The following is a 20286-nucleotide window of genomic DNA, read 5'->3' on the forward strand; positions in this document are numbered from 1 at the left end:
CTGCAGCTAGAAGTTTTCTAAAGTCAGCTGCACAGCACAGGCAATGCCTTTTAAGACCAAAAAAATAAATTATCATGGCTATGATGCAGAAAAAAATCTCTCAGGTATTCAATTAGAGCAATGCAATTAGAGCAGTGCAATTCGATCAGTGCAATTACACATCTTAAATTACAGCATTTTTAAGTAACAGTATGGAAAGATATACTACTGCAGTGGTTTGTGGCCTTCTGTATAGTAAATGAATTAAAAGTCTTCACAGACTATGAAAAAAAAAAATCCAACCCCACAAAGCACAAGAAACAAAAGGGATCAACCTTTTTTTCTTTCAAGTAATAGCCGATTGCAAAGTTTCTATCTCCACTCTCTCTCTCGGACTGGAACCTCAAGAACAAAAAAAACACAAATGTAAATTAAAAAAGAGGACAATACAACACATCAAACATTCCCAAAGATGGTCAACTTTAGAGATCTTCAGCCTGTAATTCAATTAAATCACATGGAAAATATAACTTTGAACACAAACATGCTCCTGATGAAAATGATCAGGGGGCTGGAGCACCTCTCCTACAAGCACAGGCTGAAGGAGCTGGTGTTGTGATGTGCAATAATAGGACAAGGGGCAATGGGTGCAAACTGGAGCATAGGAAGTTCCATGTGAAAATAAGGAAAAGCTTTGTGAGGGTGAGAGAGTCCTAGAACAGGCTGCCCAGAGAGGTTGTGCAGTCTCCCTCTGAGTCTCCTTCTCTGGAGACACTCCAAACCTGCCTGGATAGGTTCCTGTGTGACCTACTCTAGGTGATCCTGCTTTGGCAGGGGGGTTGGATTTGGTGATCTTTCAAGGTCCCTTCCAACCCCTACCATTCTGGGATTCTGTTAAGAAGGCTCAGGAAGAACATTAGTTATCTCACTCTTTCTCTGCACATGCATGCCAACAACCTGGAAGCAACTCTGGTCTACGGAATCTTGATGATTTTCCCAGTGCTGCTTTCAAAAGGCTCTTGAGAGTTTTCGGAACCCTGTATGTTAAGAGTGGAGTGGTTCTAGGAAATAATTTAAACATGCAAAGTAAAGAGGCCCAGGGAGTCCCAATGGTGTAAGGTGTGCTTTCCAAACATTTGATACGCAGCCTTCAACATGCAGAGTTTAAATTTTAATCTGAATGCCAGGAAGCTGAGCTGCAATTACAGCCCTCGCTGCCTCAGCACCAACACTGCACCAAGACCAAATGATGACATTTCAAAGAGGTAAGCAACCCTTTTACATGAGATTTAGCCATGCTGATGTCAGAGATGTGCACAACTGGAGTTCTTATAGATGTTAAGTCAAAGGCACCCTCTAATGTGAGGGTTGAGATGGTGTTTTCAATGTAAACAACTAAACTTTGCCAATATGCCAGCTACTGGTTGAGATGTTTTCCACCTAACTCCTGAAGTGTATCACCAATACTTACGTAGCATTACTAAATCCAACATACTCATTGCCAGCCATCTTATTCATGAACTGCATCACCTGTTAAGAGAGAGAGGAGGGGAGAAAAGCATGCTAACATTTTCAGACAGGAAAAAGTTGCCACTGATGAAGTTGTCAATCCAGCTTCACCCTAAATCTTCTAACACAATTTTACCAATGAAACCCCAAAATCACTAAATATTTAAATAACAAAGAGATAAAAAGACAAAACGTGTGAAATATCTGTCAATATGCCAGAGAGATGGGATGTCATCCAGAAGGTCCTGGACAAGCTGGAGAGGAGGGCCCAGGTTAACCTCATGAGGTTCAACAAGATCATAGAATCATAGAATCAACAACGCTGGAAAAGACCTCAAAGATCATCAAGTCCAACCAATCACCCAACACCTCATGATTAACTAAACCATGGCTTCAAGTGCCACATCCAATCCCCTCAAACACCCCCAGTGATGGTGACTCCACCACCTCCCTGGGCAGCACATTCCAATGGCCAATTACTCTTTCTGGGAAGAGGGCAGGGTCATGCACCTGGGTCAGAACAATCCTCATTATCAATACAGGCTGAGAAATGAGGTAGAAAGCAGCCCTGAGGAAAAGGACTTGGGAGTTCTAGTGAATGAGAAACTGGACCTGAGTCAACAAGGTGCACTTGCAGCCCAAAAGGCAAATCACAGCCTGAGCTGCATCAAAAGAAGTGTGGCGAGTACATTGAGAGAGGTGATTCTGCTCTGGTGAGACCTCACCTGGAGTACTGTGTCCAGCTCTGAGGCCCTCAACACAGGAAGGACATGGACCTGATGGAGTGGGCCCAGAGGAGGGCCACAAAAATGACAGGGGGGCTGGAACACCTCTGCTTCGAGGATGGGCTGAGGGAGCTGGGGTTGTCCAGCCTGGAGAAGAAACAGCTCCAGGGAGACCTAATAGCAGCTTTCCAGTACCTGAAGGGGGCCTTCAAGAAGGCTGCAGAGGGACTGTTCACAAAGGCCTGTAGGGACAGGACAAGGGGCAGTGGTTTGAAATTAGCAGAGTTTTAGACTAGATGTAAAGAACAAATTCTTTACCATGAGAGCGGTAGAATACTGGAAGAGGTTGCCCAGGAAGGCAGTGGAGGCCCCATCCCTGAAGATATTCAAGGTGAGGCTCAACAAAGCTCTGAGCAACCTGATCCAGTGGAAGGTGTCCCTGCTGACTGCAGAGAGGTTGACTAGATGACTTTTGGAGATCTCTTCCAGCCCAACCAATGGTTCTTTGAAATCACTAAACTTCCCTTGCAATTCCCTTGCTCTTCAGACCTTCACCCCCAAGTTTAGCTCAAAAGGAAAAACATGAACTTACATAGTCAAATTTTTCTGCGTTATTTGCTCCTTGCTGCAAGAAAAGAAAACATCATTTACACAAACTGTTAACGTAAGAATAAAGTTAGTTCACTTAACAGGATTAGGATTTTTAATGCATATAACTAAGGTATGAGGCTAATTAAGGTACTACAAACATTTCATATATTAATGAGACTATTAAGGTGTTAGATAAGTAAATCTTTAATTATCATTTAAATTAAATAATCCTCTAGGAGCCTTATCAAACACCTTTATGTTGGCAGTGGATTTAAACTGGAAAAGGTATGTTTTATTTTAACTTGTTCTCTATTCAGCTTTAGGTGTTTAGCATAAGTAAATCTAGCAGCTAAACCAAAACCCCCACAACAGTAACTACAATTAGGATAATGATAACAAAAGCACTAACTTTTTTATGGATTAGTAACCCCAAAGGTATTCTTGTATTACCAACAGAGCTGAGCACAGGGAAGTTCAGGCTACTGAAATTAAAACTATTTCCATGGCTAGCACCCATCCTAAGAATTTAGATTAAAATGACTTAAAGTGTTACCCCTAACTATGAAAAGAATTGAATTGAATCAAAAAAATCTGATTTCCTTCAGATCTGATTCATGGCTTACCTATTAAAAATCAAACTGAAAAATAAGATTTTTCAGATCCCAGAGTACATCACTGTGCTAACAAGGTAAGGAAAATAATAATAATAATAATAATAAGCCAAGTTAATAAGGATGCTAGTGAAAACTGAGGGTTGTTTTGGTTGGTGGTGTTGGGGAGGACAAAGGGTGTTATTCTGGGGCTTTTTTTTTCCCCACCCTTCTCTGTTTAAGAACATTCTCAAAATTTAATAGCTGCCAGTTAAGGATGTATTTATTCTTTACAGGTCTCCCATAGGTGACCTTCCACAAATTCCTATAGCAAGACACTGAAAGATCAGTGGGAGATTTAAAAGAGGAAAAAAAAAAAGCATGGTCAATTGGGGGAAAATTGTTAATTTTTGGAAGAAGCCAGGCAGAATTTTTCAAGGCTGTTTAAAAAACGATGGCATCACGTACACAAGTGGAAACAATATCTGCAGAAGATAGTTTTACAAATTATTTTAAAGAGAACTCTTCTTAAGTAACAAAACTCTGACATCTCTCCAACAATTCCAGATGCTTACTTGCACTGCGTTTAGTAGAGGGGGTGGGGGAAAGAAGTGGAAAAAAACCTGCAGCTTTCTATCAACCAGTGTTTTACTTAATGAAATGCGTAAAGCCAGGCTCATTTCCCACTCTGTATTTGGATTAGGGTGTTGCAGATAATCTTTGAAGCCCATGCTTCGGCTCATCTGCAACAGGATGTGCAGTCATACACGTACGAGCGCTAGCTGGAAGGAACACCACACTCTTTGGTCAAAGCTATGTGCCAGTGCTTATCTTACGCTTAAAGCCTAATGATCCTCACTCTCAAAGGCAATCACCTCTAGCTAGTTTGCACTAAGACCAAAAAAAACCAAAACCGAACCCCAAAAGGGTCATGATACATTTCACCAAAATGTTCCTCTATAATATACCAGAACACAAGCCTTAAAAATTTAACTCCAAATCTGTTCAATGAAAAAAAAAATAATTAAAAGAAGAAATTACCAACTTCATTGAACTGTTGCAGTTGTCAAAATATTCCATAGATCCTAATGCTGGAAAATATGTAACAACATTTAAACCACAAAAACCTTTTTTTTTTCAACCTTTCAAATGCACAATGAACATCTTAATTGTTTTTCTTTTTTTTTTTCCCCCTGGGAAAAGTGGGTCAGCATTAGTCATGGGATGCTGCATTGATAGTTGTATGGTTAGACATGTATAATAAATTGAAACAAGTTCTTTGGTTAAAAACAAAACAACAACCAAAAAAAAGGGGAAGACGGAGAAAGGGATCATGCTGTTGGCAAAAATATCAATACATAGTACCTCACTTTTTTACTTTTCTTTTTTTTTGTTAGTTTGCCCAGTTGAAAAAAATTCCCTAGCCCTTCAACAAAACCCTGCTTCAACTAGCAGAACGTAAAGGCAGTGGGCAAGAGACTCAATGCACATTTTTTCCCCGCATCAACTTGTTGTAAAAAAGGTTTCAAGTTCACATCTAATCTCATATTTTGGGAAGAAAATCTTGTATACACTAAACTCAGATGATGTCCTTGATGTTCCACACACTTGCATAGGTACTTTTATAACAAACACAACAGCATTGTTACTTAAATTCCACTCTTACTTAAATACCTAAAAAAAAAATAGAATAATTCCAGTTATTTAAATACCTAAATCCCAAAAAGTCTACTGTAACACAAACACCTAAAATATTTGCCTAAGTAATCATACAACCAACACTTGAGTAGGGATTTAACATGACATGGAGCTGAACCAGAAAACTTTACTTCCATACACATGGCTAAAAACCCCCACGTAGTAGTTTTCCTCTTTAGCAGCTGACAGAGGTAGACTGCTCCTCCTAAACAGCTGAAGAGACACAGAAGCAACACACGGTATCAAATTGACATGCAGATATCGTATCCTAATATTCAGAATGCAACAAGAAACTTTCCCTCAAATCATTTAAATAAGGGACAAGAAAACTTCTTGCACAAGTGCTTCTTATTTTGAGCTGGACTGTACAAGCCTATGAGGCTGGGGCAGTATGATAATAGGTTCTTCAAAAGCACTTTTTAGCTCAGATGAGATTCATTTGCCTAGAACATCACAGTTCAAACTCTACAAACAGTCAGAACATTTACTGGAGCACATGTCCATATACCCACTGCAGACATGCTTGTGTGTATATATAGAGAGATGAAAAAACACTTCCACAGAAATACAAAATGAAACTGAAAAAGTTAAGGTCAAAGCAGTTTGCTAGGCAGAAAATTCAAACTTGCAGGAGACAGCTCGGAAGTATTTTGTGGCTGCTTAAATCCACAATGGGCACTGTGGCTCTCCATCAGAAATTTGAATTTTTTGGCTGTGTCAGATTTTGGTGAACTTCCCTTTCTTTTAAAAGAAAGAGAGAACAAAAGAAAAAACAAAGAAAGAAAGAGTATTTCCATGAGTTGTATTTCTACAGTTGCGAAAGTTGCATCTCTACGTGCACACAGCAGAGACCCGTGGATACGTGCCAGAACTTGCAACAACAAAATTAAGCAAAGTTCATTGGAAAACATCTCCTCGATCAGCCTACAATGGTTATACCAAAGCTCTTACCGTGTGTCCCGTGTTAGAACCATGTGTCAAGTCTGAATCTAAGCCAAGCTAATGAAAACAACTTCATTATATTATAATAGATGATTATTTTAAAAAATTAATTTCTGGCTATTTTGCAGCCGAATTTATAACCTAACAGTTCAACCAGGGGCAAAAAATGTATTTGTAACACTACCTCAGAGCATTAAGAAATACTATTTTTTTTTTTTTTTTTAATATTTCTGCATTTTACATTAACTATTAATGTCTTTATTTCAGTTTTCTGTACTTGGAAATATTTGGCTTTTATTTGGTCATCTGAGCCTTTCCTGTGAGAACTGCTGTCTTGTGTGCTTGGTGTGCCATTTTCAGCTCCGAGTAACTTGTACGCTGGTACAGGCAGTATTTGGCCCTCTAAAAGCAATAGTGACTCTTCAAAATACACATAAGCATTATTTGTGTGTCCTTCATGTTTTAAATACTGCCTATGTGGCCACTGATTTCAAATAACATTACCACATATTTTATGTCAAATAACATCCCATGCATTTGAGTTACAACAAAAACCACGTGCAGAGGAACGTGAACACATGTTCTATCCAAAAATTAGTTCACCCAAGAAAATTAATAACCCAGGAGGAGAGGAAATGACACCAAAATCAAGTATCTGGCAGAGAAAATCACAATGCCAACACATGACTTAAAGTGGTATGTATGTACATTTACACTGTCCTGGTAAGTGGAGTGAGTAGCATAGAGCAGTTTAGTTAACTCTCTATTATTTATTCTAACTATACTGCTAAATAAATCAAACAAACCATGCATTTTCCCCATCCCTCAAGTGTTAGATCTTAACCGGGCAGGTTTCCTACTAACTGTATCTTAACAGCAAACTGATCCTTGGCACAGCTGGACTGGTTTTTCCATCACTCTTTGTCTGACTCATATTATTACATCGTATTGTATCGCACTTATTTGATATCAGCCTATTTAGAATTCTCTTAAGTGTATCAGCTACACCTCTTTGTTTCATACTAAAACAAAAACCTCTCATAGAACTGGGCTTTCAGGGTCAGCAAGATCACCATGCCGATTTCCTTGTATGACAAGTTTTCTGCAAGGACTATGAATATTGCTGTGCCCCCCACAAGACGTCTGAATGCTTCCCACACTGATTCATCACCACAAAGTATCTCCCTTCATCCTATCACTGCTTTGTGAGCTCCTGCATTTTGCTGTCAGCACTGACATGAGTTAAATATGCTGCATTTGCCCACCCCTCTGCTGTAATACTAGAAAAGCTTTTATCTACAGATGGAATCTTGAAGCATACAATAAAAATGACTTAAGATTAATCCCTTGGCCTCTGGTGATTCCTTCCACAGCCATCTGCCTTCTGCATATTTCACTCTGAACTCTTCCTCATCATCTCATTTGCACCTCTAATGTGTTACCCTCCCCAGTCAGTAAAGATATGTGCAAGTGGGCACTTGGTGACACAACCACAGATACTCCTGGAGTTGACAAGCTTTGAGAATGGAGTTTAAGAAAAAACAATCAAAGCATTAAAATCTATTCATAGCACAGGCAATAATAAAGACTTTTCCCTGTCAATGTGACAGGCAGAAAGCTCTGTGTTTACAGAGTGCTGAAGCTGTACTAAAGCTGTACAGGAGCTGAACCTCCTTACCTCAAGCACCTCTATTTCCTTGGAGACACAGAAGACTTTACCATTTAAGCTCATATCACCAATCCACAAGCTTCTGTGACTGCCACTAAAATTTTCTTTTGACAGCAATTATTTGAAAATTGTTCTAACTGTGCAATTTCCTTAACTAGCATTAAAGGCAAATTTACAAACACAGGAAAAGGTCCTTAGGGGTTTTGAAGAGTCATAGAATGGTTTGGGTTAGAAGAGACCTTGAAGATCATAGCTTCAACCTCCCTGCCACAGGCAAGGACACCTTCCACTAGACCAGCTTGCTCACAGCCTTATACAACCTGGCCTTGAACACCTCCAGGGAGGGGACATTCATGACCTGCCTCCACAACCAGTGTCTCACCACCCTCACTGTAAAGAATTTCTTCCTAACCTCCAGTATAAATCTGCCCTCTTTAAACTTCAACCCATTCCCCCTTGTCCTATCACTACAAGCCCTTGGAAGAAGTCCCTTCCCAGCTTTCCTTTAGGCCCTCTTCAGGTACTGGAAGGCTGCTCCAAGGTCTCCACAGAGCCTTCTCTTCTCCAGGCTGAACAGCCCCAGCTCTCTCAGCCTGTCCCCACAGGGCAGGCATTCCATCCCTCCAATCATTTCTGTGGCCCTCCTGTGGACCTTTTCTTTCATGAATACTGTCCCACAGGATGGATGTCCTTTTGCTAAAGCATTTTTATTGTAGCTATGTTTTAAATTGCTGAACAGTGTGAGGAGTGTAATGCAAGTACAGCTGGAACAGAGCCACGTGTTAAGGCACCAAATGTAAATACATGAGAGTTCCAGCCATGTAACAGTAGGAGAATTCTTTAAGCTGGTGAAAGTAGGATACAGTCATGCCTAAGTAAGCCAGAATGTGCAACTCAACACGCACACAGGCTTTATTATTGTGAGTAGCAAAGACTAAACATAACATTACGGTTTAGGCCAAGGTGTGTATAGCAAATTCACAAGGCAGTCAGAACTGGGTATGCAATGCTGAGAATCCTTTTTACCCCCTTAAATTCTAACATATTCCATATTCTGGTAAAAAGATCACTCCAAGCATCATTCCTTATCCACAAGTAATCAGAATTTGCACTGCATACTAACAACTGCTAAACTTAGTTCAATGGATGGAAATTTTGAAAGACTCCTGGTATCAATTTCTCACAGATAAAATAAGGACTGTCAAAGGTTAACATTAACACCGAAATACAACAACCAGCTCTCTGTAATTATCAACAGGCTATCATGAGATAAATCTGGGGTACACTGTGAATTACTCCATGCTTAACAATCCCTTGATTTTTCTTGGAGTCATACATAGCCTTCAGAATATGCAAGTAAATAAACAGAATGAACGCAGAGGAACTGAGGGCAAAGCGTGGGTTAATGAAGCCACCTTTGTAAAACAAGTCCTAGATTAGTTCAGGTATAAATTAATCACTGAATAGTTAGTAGGAATACTGTTAAACTGAAGATTTTAACCAAGTTATTTCACAGAAACCACAACTATGATGTCACTCTGTACCCATGAACCTCTCTGTAGTTTTCTTTGGAGTGTGCTTAGTTTGGTTAGTTATCCAAATGATAAATGGTATCTTAGTGGAGCAGTACAAAAAAATAACCTACATTTGAATCACACTGAAAACAAATAATGGAGTGTGATAAGTAAGAGAGGTGTCTGTTAGGCGTGCAGTTACCACATGCAAAAATACTAGTGCAATGCAATACTCTTTGTAAGAACATTACAGCAAATAAAGAGGGGAAAAAAAAAAAACACCAAAACCAAATCCACCCAGCAAAAACAATCCCCCAACCTTCTAACAAGAATCACAATTGCATGCAGTCAACAAATCCACATTATCTACTCAGAAGTACACCATTTATCCAGAACTAAGTGCCTTTTGCAAGAGGCACATGCTTGGCATTTGCCTTAGGACTAGTAGTTGTAGTAGGAACTAACATTTTGACATATCAGACAAATGTGTTAAGTCAGATTGTAAAATTCACTGTGATCCAAGTGAATTTCAATGCTCAACCTTTAAAAAAAAAATGAAATAAATGTGAATAAATTTACCTGTCATACTTAAGGCCATTTTCTTTCACCTACAGCTATTAAAGATAAATGTCTTTAAGCAGGAGTTCTTTTACACCTTCTTTAAATATAAGATAACAGAAAAGCATGATCTAAGTAATTTCAAAATAAACAGATTGGAAATAGGAGGTAGGAAACACGCTACAGCTAATGGGAGTTTGAAACATAACCAAGAAAAAGGCTGTAAACAAGATTTGTAGCCCTCAGAAGTAACAGCAGTAAGTTTTCTACTTCAGAACTCCAGGGGACTGACATGTTCCCCAGGGTTGTAAGCAGGTACCCTTAAGGAAAAAAGTAATGCATATATTTTTATTTTGTTTTTGCTCAGCAGCTACCAGAAAAAGACAGAAAACAGAAACACCTGGCAAACATCAGCATTACATGGAATTGATGTCATTTACAACTTCAAGACTAAGGAAAAATAAAAGACAGCTTTCCAAAAGTCTCAAGATGCCAAGTCATTATTCAGCTGTGGTTTACTCAGCAGAATATGAGTAATTGTTTCCAAGCACATTAATTGAAGGAAGCACATTTACCACCCCACCAGAAACGATGGAATAGAGAAGTTGCACATCATTTACTTGTATGGTATGTTAAAAGAGGACAAATTCAGTGTGAATTTAGCTGCCCTGCTCCTGTACAAACTGGACTATCTTTCATTTCTTCTGCACAGCAAGAAATACTCTTGCAACTTCGTGCTCTTTAAGAGCATCAGACATTCAGAAACTTACTCTGAGTGCTATAAGGTATACTCCCAAGGACATACTCTTCACATTTAACAAGTATGAGGCAATTCTCCCAAGAGAATATCAAGTGTAGGGCAGTTAAAGAAGGAAACAGAACTAAAACCGCTGAGGTTAAAAAAGAGGCTTTCAGCTGCACTCCTCACTTTTTTCAGCTGCTAGTCTTTGTGTTACTATTTCCAAAATATCAGAGCTCATCTACCTGCTAATGAGTAAGCTGCCAGCAGATACTGCACACAGAAAATGTAAAGGGTTCATAATCTGCACAAGATACTCTCTCTACATTCTGTTAAAATACCAAAACTAAAAATAGATTTTTTTACCTTGATTAAAGATGTGATCACAATTGCTCCAGCATTCACCATAGGATTATGAGGCCTGTCTGTGGAAGAAATGTTTTGATTACAAAAATAGACCAAGACAAAACCAGTCAAGTGTCTTTGAAAAATTATAACTCATAGAAACAGAATGGTTCGGGTTGGAAAGGACCTTGGAGATCTACATCAATCCACCCGCCACGAGCCGAGACACCTCTCAACTACACTCGGTCGCCCAAAGCCTCATCCAACCTGGCCTTAAAACTCCTCCAGGGAGAGGACATCCACAACCACTATGAGCAATCTATTTCAGAGGCTCACCACCCTCATACTGAGGAACTTCTTCCTAAGATCCAGTCTAAACCTACTCTCCCTCAGCTTAAAACCATTCCCCCAATTTGTCCTGTCTCTTGACACCCTTATGAAAAGTCCCTCTTCAGCCCTCCTGTAGGCTCCCTTCAGGTATTGGAAGGCAGCTATAAATTCCCCACCAAAGACTTCTCCAGACTGAACAACCCCAGCTTTCTCAGACTATCCTCATAGCAGAGGTGCTCCAGCCCTTGGATCATCTTTGTGACCTTCATCTGGACTCACTCCAATAGCTCTGTGTCCTTCTTATGATGGGGACATCAGAACTGGACACAGCATTGGAGGCAGGGTCTCACCAGAGCAGAATAAAGGGAAAGAATCACCCTTCTTGAGGTGACATTTAACCATGACTTAAAGCTATGACTATGGCATATAATCCTAAATCAAGATTGAGCAAAGTTTCTTACAACCTAGACCACACTTGGCCTGATTAACAGCCCAATAACATTATTTGTTTGGCATAATTTCTTTTCAGCAGACTTGAGAATCCTCTCTAGCATTCCAAAATTTGACCACTGTAACATTTGCAAGGAGAATAACCCCAAAAGGAATTCCATTTTTTTTCTTCAAGGTATCAAACCTCAGGAATTTTAGAAGTGTTCAACGGGCCCTTTATAAAAACCCCACATAACTAAACAAAAATTCCAGTTCTCAAAAATCCTTGTTGCTGCACATGAATACAATCCTGATTCTCTTTAAGGATCAGAGGCTCCTCTTATAGCATTCAAGATAACACTTCAACTCATCCTCACTAGAATTTAACTCTCTTTGTAATTGACTTGCCTATACCTGCTACACTGGAGTTTTTCTTTCTTAGCACTGATTTCCATATTAAGAGTGGGTTTGCATTCCCAGCCATTCATGGCTGCTCAAGTGAATTAATTACCTTCCCCCCCTACCTTTTTCCAATAAAGCTTCCCTTATCAGCTATCTTTCTGTTCTCCAAATACAAGTTTTCATTCTTCAACACCTACCTCCTACAGTTATTTTATTTTTAACCAACATTATTGTTGTGCCTTTTAACAAGGAGGTTGATTTTTGAGTGCTCTGGTGCCTGAAAATCCTCAACCAGTTCTCAAGATGTGGTTATTGTGACTGGTGGGAAGTTGTTTTTTTCCCCTCTTACTTTATCACCAAGTCTAAAAAGAAATATTAATTTAAAAAAACCCAAACCCACAAAGAATTCATTATTTGTACATATCTCACACACACTAAAAGAAACTTGAGATGATTGCTTTTGGAGAGTAGCCTGGTACTCATACAACACACACACATTTTCCCCTGAAAATTACAGTGGTCATGGTCAATGGCACTTCACCCTCTGTGACTATCAAATCATCTCTCAAACTAAACACGGAGTGTTACAGGTTGGAAAGGGACCTCTAGAGATCATCCAGTCCAACCCTGCAGCCAAAGCAGGATCACCTTGGGCAGGTCACACAGGAACACATCCAGGTGGGTTTTGAAAGTCTCCAGGAGACTCCACAACCTCTCTGGGCAGCCTGCTCCAGGGCTTTGGCACCCTCACTGTAAAGAAGTGCCTCTTTGTGTTGAGGTAGAACCTCCTATGTTCCAACTTGTACCTGTTCCTTGTCCTGTTGCTGGGTACCCTAGTCATAAGGTGTTACAAGTCTTATGACTCATCTCAGCATCACAGACTGCTGGACAGAAAAGCATATCTGGAGGTCATCTCCTCTACCCTCCCACTCCAAGCAATGCCATTCTTACTAGAGGACACATTTAATCTACCATCCAACCTGTACCTCCCAAGCCACAGTGTGAAGCCACTGGCCCTTGCTATATCACTTGCAACTTACAATTCTATGGTTCTGTGAAGATTTGTGTAGCTCTTCTTGGATCAGTTGCAAAAACCCTCTAAGATTGAGTCCAACCATCGATCTAACACCACCATGACCATTAAACCATGCTCCCAAGTGCCATGTCCCCACATTTCTTCAACACCTCCAGGGATGGAGATTCTACCACCTCCCTGGGCAGCCTGGTCCAATGCCTCACCACTCTTTCAGGAAAGAAATTTTCCCTAATCTCCAACCTAAATTTCCCTTGGCACAATTTCAGGCCATTTCCTCTCATTTCATCACTTGTTCCTAGAAAGAAAAGACCAACCCTCACCTGGCTTCAAGCCTGACCCTGAATATCTCCAGGGACTGGGCCTCCACTACCTCCCTGGGCAACCTGTAGAAGCATTTCACCACCTTCCTAGTACAGAATTTGTTCCTAACATCCAGTCTAAATCTGCTCTTCTCTAATTTCAAACCACTGCCCCTTGCTCTATCACTGCAGGCCTTTTGAAACAGTCCCTCTGCAGCCTTCTTGCAGGCCCCCTTCAGGTATTGCAAGGCTGCTATTAGGTCTCCCTGAAGCCTTCTCTTCTCCAGTCTGAACAACTCCAGCTCCCTCAGCCTGTCCTCATGGAGAAGTGTTCCAGACCCCCAATCATCTTCGTGGCCCTCCTCTGGACCTGCTCCATCCTTCCTGTGTGGAGGTACTCCAGATGAGGTCTCACCAGAACAAAGTGGCAGAATCCCCTCTCTCAATCTGCTGGTACACCTCCACGTGCTGCCCTTGCACGAAAAATGGCCAGAACCTTCTGAGGAAATGGAACATGGGCTTTCCTGAATGTGCTTCTGAAATGGTTGTGTTTTGTTCCCCCCTTGACAGGTCAACAAGGGACAATCACTGTAGGAGCCTTAACAGCTAAGGGAGGTAGAGCAGGCAAGTTTGCCACACAGAAAAGCCCTTCATTGAGGGTCTCTCCTACTGCTGCCTAATCACAGAGCTGAGCAGAACACCTTCCACTAATCCACTGCTGCCTCTTCTAAGCAGAATAAACTGTTGGGCTATCTAGGTCCCCAGAAAGCAGTTTTCACTATTATCTACACAGCAGCAGATAACACTGTCCAAACACTTCCTAGGCATAGATATGTGTAATTGGCAGATAAGCCTTTTATCTCATCACAATAGCTACAGGCTTCCTAGAGAGGTGGTTGATGCCCCAAGCCTCTCAGTTACATTTAAGAGGCATTTGGACCTCAATAGCATGCTTTAAATTAAGGTTAGCCCTGATGTTGTCAGGCAGCTGGTCTTGATGATCATTGTAGGTCCCTTCAAACTGCTACAGTCTATTCTACAGTGAAGGATCACGGAAGCATTTCAATTGAAAAAGACCTTTAAGATCATTGAGTGAAACCATTCCCTAATCCTGCCAAGTCTGGTGCTAAGCCATGTCCCTCAGCACCGTATCTCTGCCTCTCTGAAACAATCTCTCCAGAGACTTAAGAAACACTGTGCCTTTTTCAAGGGCCAGGATACATCAGTAAAATCTTACACTCTGAAAGACACCTTCTCATTTCTTCCACAGCAATACTACTGCTGTCAATAATACTTCTATTTCCAGGTATGTTTTCATCTCTTTGAGGTGTGTAGGTTCTGATACTACATTAATGTTTTGAGGGAAGGCATAGATAGATCTCCTCTAAAGCAGCAGAAACTACTGATGTACCTCACAATGGGTGCCATCAGCAACAGGGTTCAGTAAGGGGAGTGGTCAAAGGCTTAATGTCCAAATGGAGATGGGTGGTAAGTGGCGTCCCTCAAGGGTCTGCACTGGGAACAGTGCTGTTCAGTTCCAATGACAAAGGCAGGGAGATTGAGTGCACCTTCAGCAAATTTGCAGATGAGACCCAGCTAAGTGGTATAGTTGCTAAGGCTGAAGGACAGGGTAGCATCCAGGAGGACCTGGACAGTCTGGAGAGGTAGGCTGAGGATAATCTCATGAGCTTCAATAAGGCAAAGTGCAAGGTCCTGCACCTAGGTCAGGGCAATCCTGGGGCATGATGAAATTGAGAGCAGCCCTGCAGAAGAGGACTTGTGGGTGCTGCTGGATGAGAAGCTGGACATGAGCCAGCAACAGGCACTTGTTGCCCAGAAGGCAAATGGCCAGCAGGTTGTGAGAGACGATTCTGCCACTCTGCTTTAGTAAGACCACACCTGGAGTACTGCATCCAGCTCTGGAGTTCTCAACACAGGAAGGACATGGACCTGATAGAGTGGGTCCAGAGGAGGGCCACAAAGATGACTGGGGGCCTGAAGCACCTCTACTATAGGACAGGATGAGGGAGCTGGGGTTTTTCAGCCTGGAGAAGAAAAGGCTTTAAGAAAGAGGTATCAAACTCTGCAAAGGCATGTGACACACACACATCACACTATTACCTTTATTGTTGGATTGTATAAAGAATCTAATAAGGCTCAAAAAAACCCCAAACCAAAATAAATCTTTTATGCAGCTTCTCTGCATGTCTCTTCTACTGCTTTATCATCTCATTCTACTTTGGAGTAAATTCCTGTTTTCATCTGTAATGAAAAGCACAAGTCATAATAACCCTTCCACTGTAACTGGGGTGCCCTGATTAAGTCTAACACTTATTCTCATGGGTAAACAACCCACCTAACAGCCCAGGAATAGTAAATCTATTCTTCATCAAGTTTTATTGTGGAAAGGAGATACACATCAGGCACAGCCCTTTAAACATATTGCAAGTCTCTATGTAAGAGAGAAGTTACCTGAAATTCTCTCCACTGGGTATCAGTGGTAAAAAACAGGGTTTTTTTAAATACCTCAAAACTGCTTGACAATTAGCATGACAGCCCTAGCAAGCTGCCATGCAATTATGCAAACCAGACCCTTTCCCTAATCAGCTCTAATTACAGTGCTTCTTTCTCTCAGTTCTTCTGACTAGTTGTACAAGAAACAGACTGTGTTGGTCCCTGGCCTTACGTGTAGCTTGTACAGCTGTTTAGCCTGGATATTAGGAGAAACCTCTTCACTGAAAGGGGTTCTCAAACACTGGAACAAGCTCCCCAGGGAGATGGTTGAATGTCCATCCTGGAGGTGTTAAAAGAGGCAGAGATGTCATGCTGAGGGACATGGTTTAGCACCAGACTTTAAGGTAGAATTAGATCATGGTTGGACTCAATGATCTTCAAGGTCTTTTCCAACTAAAACAAGGCTACAATAAAATCCTTCAGCAGAATAAACATTTTCCTGGCAATGTCTCATCCAACTGCAATGTAATATTTATTACTTGACTATGTTCCACAAACAATTATTTTACTGGACCAGTATAGGCTGGGGACTGACCTGTCGGGGAGCAGCATACAGGAGAGCAGCAGGACCTGGGGGTCCTTGGGGACAGAATGATGACCATGAGCCAGTAATGTGCCCTTGTACCCACGAAGGCCAAGGGCATCCTGGGGTGTATTATAAGGGCTGTGGTTAGTAGGCAGAGCACCTCTCCTATGAAGGCAGGCTGAAATAATTGGGGCTGCTCAGCCTGGAGAAGAGAAGGGGCTGGGGTGACACTGGAGCTGCATTTCAATATCTGAAGGACACCTACAGGCAGGCTGGCGAGGGACTGGAGTGCTAGGACAAAGGGCAATGGTTTGAAACTGGAGCAGGGCACATTTAGACTGGACATTAGGAGGAAATTCTTCCCAATGAGGGTGGTGAAATACTGGAACAGGCTGCCCAGGGATGTGGTTGAGGCCCCATCCTTGGATACACTGAAGATCAGACTTGCTGTGGCCCTGGGCAGCCTGCTCTAGTTGGAGGTGTCCCTGCTGACATTGGACAAGATGACCTTCGAGGGTCCCTTCCCTTTCTTTCCTTGTACTAAGCTTCTACTTTGTTTTAGTCTTTCATTTAAGCACTGTATAGGCAAGAGGCTGTTCAAGTTAGTTCTAAACAGTTTTCTCATGACAGCACACACTTAAAATTTCTGTCATTGGACCTAGTCTCTTAATTTAATGCATGCTTTAAATAATCCCAATTGTCTTACTGCAGAGCAGCCTTACAAACACTCCTAATTTGAGCAGTAACATCATAAAAGACCACAGCCTAGCAATTCTTCTTCTTTCATAGGTCCACCTTTGAAGTAGCAATAAAACCAAAAAAATAATTACTATATTTTCTGCCATTGCATGAAAAACACAAAACTCATGAAATCTGTAAAGGTCCATTTTTAGCCCTATCAAAACTTTTTTTATGTGAAAGCTTCCTTAGGACACAAAAAGCAGTCTTCTTCACACTGCACATCTGATTTGGAAAAACTAGGAAAGCAAAAACAAGACAGCGGGGCTGTAAGTTTGGAAAGCTGATTTTCAAGTCTGTACTGAGTAAACTCCTCTATCATTAATATATTATAATATGGATATTTAAGGCAGAATTCAACACAGCCCTTGACTCAAAATATCAACCAAACCTTATGCTGTTCATTAAATATTAATTGCAATACCATGGCAACAGAAACATTGTCTGTTCTCTCACTGAGAACGATCTGCTAGAAGAAACATTTGTGTTGCAGAGATAACATCCAGTATTTCCTCTAAGGCTACATGAGTCATCTTGTGCAGAATTTTGGCATCATGTTTTTAAAAATAACATCTTCATGCCTGAGAATTGATATAATATGAAACAGAAACAATCAGCTTAGGATAATCTGTGGGAATCATACAATTCTTTAGGCTGGAAAAGATCTTTAAGATCCTCAAGTTCAACCATTAATCCAGCACTACCAAGTCTGCTGCTAAACCATGCCTCTAAGCACCACGTCTCCATGCCTTTTAAACACCCACAGGGATGGTGACTTCACCACTTACCAGGCTAGACTGTTCCAGCGTTTGACAAGCCTTAAAGTGAAGAAATTTTCCCTAACACCCAATTTAAACCTCCCCTGGCACAACTTGAGGCTATTTCCTCTCATCCTGTCACTAGTTACTAAGAAGAAGAGACCAAAACCTACCTCACTACAACCTTCTTTCAGGTAGTCGTAAAGAGCAAGGAAGTCTCCCCTTAGTCTCCTTTTCTCCAGGCTAAACAGCCCCAGTCCCCTCAGCCCCTTCTCACCAGACCTGTTCTCCAGGCCCTTCCCCAGCTTTCTTGTTCTTCTCTGGACACAGTCCAGCACTTCAATGTCCTTCTTGTAGTGAGGGGCCCAAAAGTGAACCCAGTATTCAAGGTGTGGCCTCACCAGTACAGGGGGGCAATGACCTCTCTGGGCTTGCTGGCCACACTACTGTTGATCCAGGCCAAGATGCTACCGTCCTTCTTGGCCACCTGGGGACATGGTGGCTCAAATTCAGACAACTGTTGTCTTTTTCCACTGGGCAGCATTCCAGCCACTCTCTCCCAGCCCTGTACCACTGTATGGGCTTGTTGTGACCCAAAATATGTTCAGTTTTTCCTTCTGGAAACTAGGCAGTGCTGGTCTTTGGCACCAGCACCTGCTTCTCAGAAGGCCATGGAGGGAAGTGATATACATGTATCTTAAATTCGAAAGAATGAAAGATGTTAAATCATCAGCACTTCACACAGGCATGCTTGAGGAACATTTGCTACCAACTCAGCTGAAGAAATACACATTTCAAATACCTGCATTATCAAAGTTACTTCATTTTTTCCCCCTACAGCTGGATAATAAGCAAATAAAACAGATATAATAAAGGGGCATACAAGAAAGCCAAGAAGGGACTTTTTAAAAAGGCTTGTAGGGACAGGACAAGAAGGAATAGATTGATGTTTAAGGAGGGCAGATTTAGACTGGAGACTAGGAAGAAAGTCTTTACAGTGAGTGTGGTGAGACATTGGAACAGGTTGCCCAGAGAAGATTGTGGATTCCCCCCGCCCCCTAGAGCTGTTCAAGGCCAGGTGTCCCAGCCCATGGCAGGGGGGTAGAACTAGATGGTCTTTAAGATCTCTTCCAAACTAAATCACTCAATGAATCTACGAAAGTATCTTTTACTAGCATTCTAAATTAGGCAAAAGTGAGTGAGGAAGGATAAGCCTACCTTGCTGATGGCAAAATATTTTGGGATATTGTCTAATAATAAGAGTTAAGAGGACATATTAAAATGACTGAAAAAAAACCCAACTGTGTAGCATTTTTAATGATTTTCCAAAGTGAAGCATTTGCAAGACCAAGTGTTCTGTATCTCTTACCATCTTCATTCAGGAACAATTTGTTGAATCTTAATCCACTGGGCTCTTTACCAACGTATCTGTGCACATATTCTGTCCCAAGATCATTAACAGCAATAGCATATTTCAGAGGCTTTACACAGGACTGAAGACAAAATGGAACTTTGGTATCACCAACAGAATGCCTGGGAAAAACAGAGATGAAGAGGTTTGAAATCGTCTGGTTTGAGTGTTACATGCTTCATTTAGTCTTCAATATACTAAGGCTATTAATGAAAATGCCCAAAAACCCAAAAGAATATCATTACTAAGTCAGTCTTTTAAAGAACTAATATACAAGATTTAAAGGGTTTGCCAATGGCTTCCACAAACTAAGCATTATCAAGTCAGCTGCTGAGGTAATAAAATAAAAGCAACTTCAGAAACAGGTCTGTACCAGAGCAGAAAACCCCCAAAAATCACCTCAGACCTCTAGTATCACACCTACCCTACTCAATCACAAACCACACACTCAGCAGAGTACAGAGACTACAGCTGACCTGAATATAGCTACTGTACAGATTTATGACTACATAAACAAAGATGAGATCCAATTAGGTTTTGGAATTCAAGGGCAGTAATTAAGTAACCATATTTACATTCCTTTGGATAATGGCATAGGCATTTTATTACAATTACTAAATGCCTTTGGAAAGTTTACTTTCAACATCTAAGACAGATTGCATCGAAGAGTGACTCATAAACGCAGCATCTGCTCTGTGTGGAGCAAAAGGCTCCAAGCAAGCACTGGTCTGATGGCAAAACCAAAAGTGTATTTGCTGCTTTTCTTTGCACAAATGTAAGAAAGTTTCAGAGAAACTTATATGAGACCAGCTCAGCTAGATGGTGTGAGATACACCTTCACATTTAGCCTCAGAACTGTCTCTGCTACACTAAGTTACTAAGAAAGGAAAAAATGCAAGATCACTCTAGCTATATCCGAAGCCTACACACACCCTTAGGGAAGAGAGTTTAATAAGCCTAAAAAGCAAAACCGTGTTAGGTTCT

General features: G+C 41.1%; 1 protein-coding gene across 1 annotated transcript in view; it reads right to left on the minus strand.

The window, feature by feature from the left end:
- The window catches only part of GLS (glutaminase), a 71018-nt gene that overhangs the window by 34503 nt on the left and 16229 nt on the right, over nt 1–20286 (minus strand). The window contains exons 6-10 of the mRNA XM_054177016.1: nt 19261–19424; nt 10881–10939; nt 2806–2838; nt 1451–1509; nt 315–381 (exon numbers count right to left, since the gene is read on the minus strand). Of these exons, the coding sequence (XP_054032991.1) occupies nt 315–381; nt 1451–1509; nt 2806–2838; nt 10881–10939; nt 19261–19424 (382 nt within the window). The remainder of the gene's footprint in view (nt 1–314; nt 382–1450; nt 1510–2805; nt 2839–10880; nt 10940–19260; nt 19425–20286) is intronic.

This window comes from Dryobates pubescens, chromosome 37 (assembly GCF_014839835.1).
Source record: "Dryobates pubescens isolate bDryPub1 chromosome 37, bDryPub1.pri, whole genome shotgun sequence".
In the NCBI taxonomy this organism is placed as follows: domain Eukaryota; kingdom Metazoa; phylum Chordata; class Aves; order Piciformes; family Picidae; genus Dryobates; species Dryobates pubescens.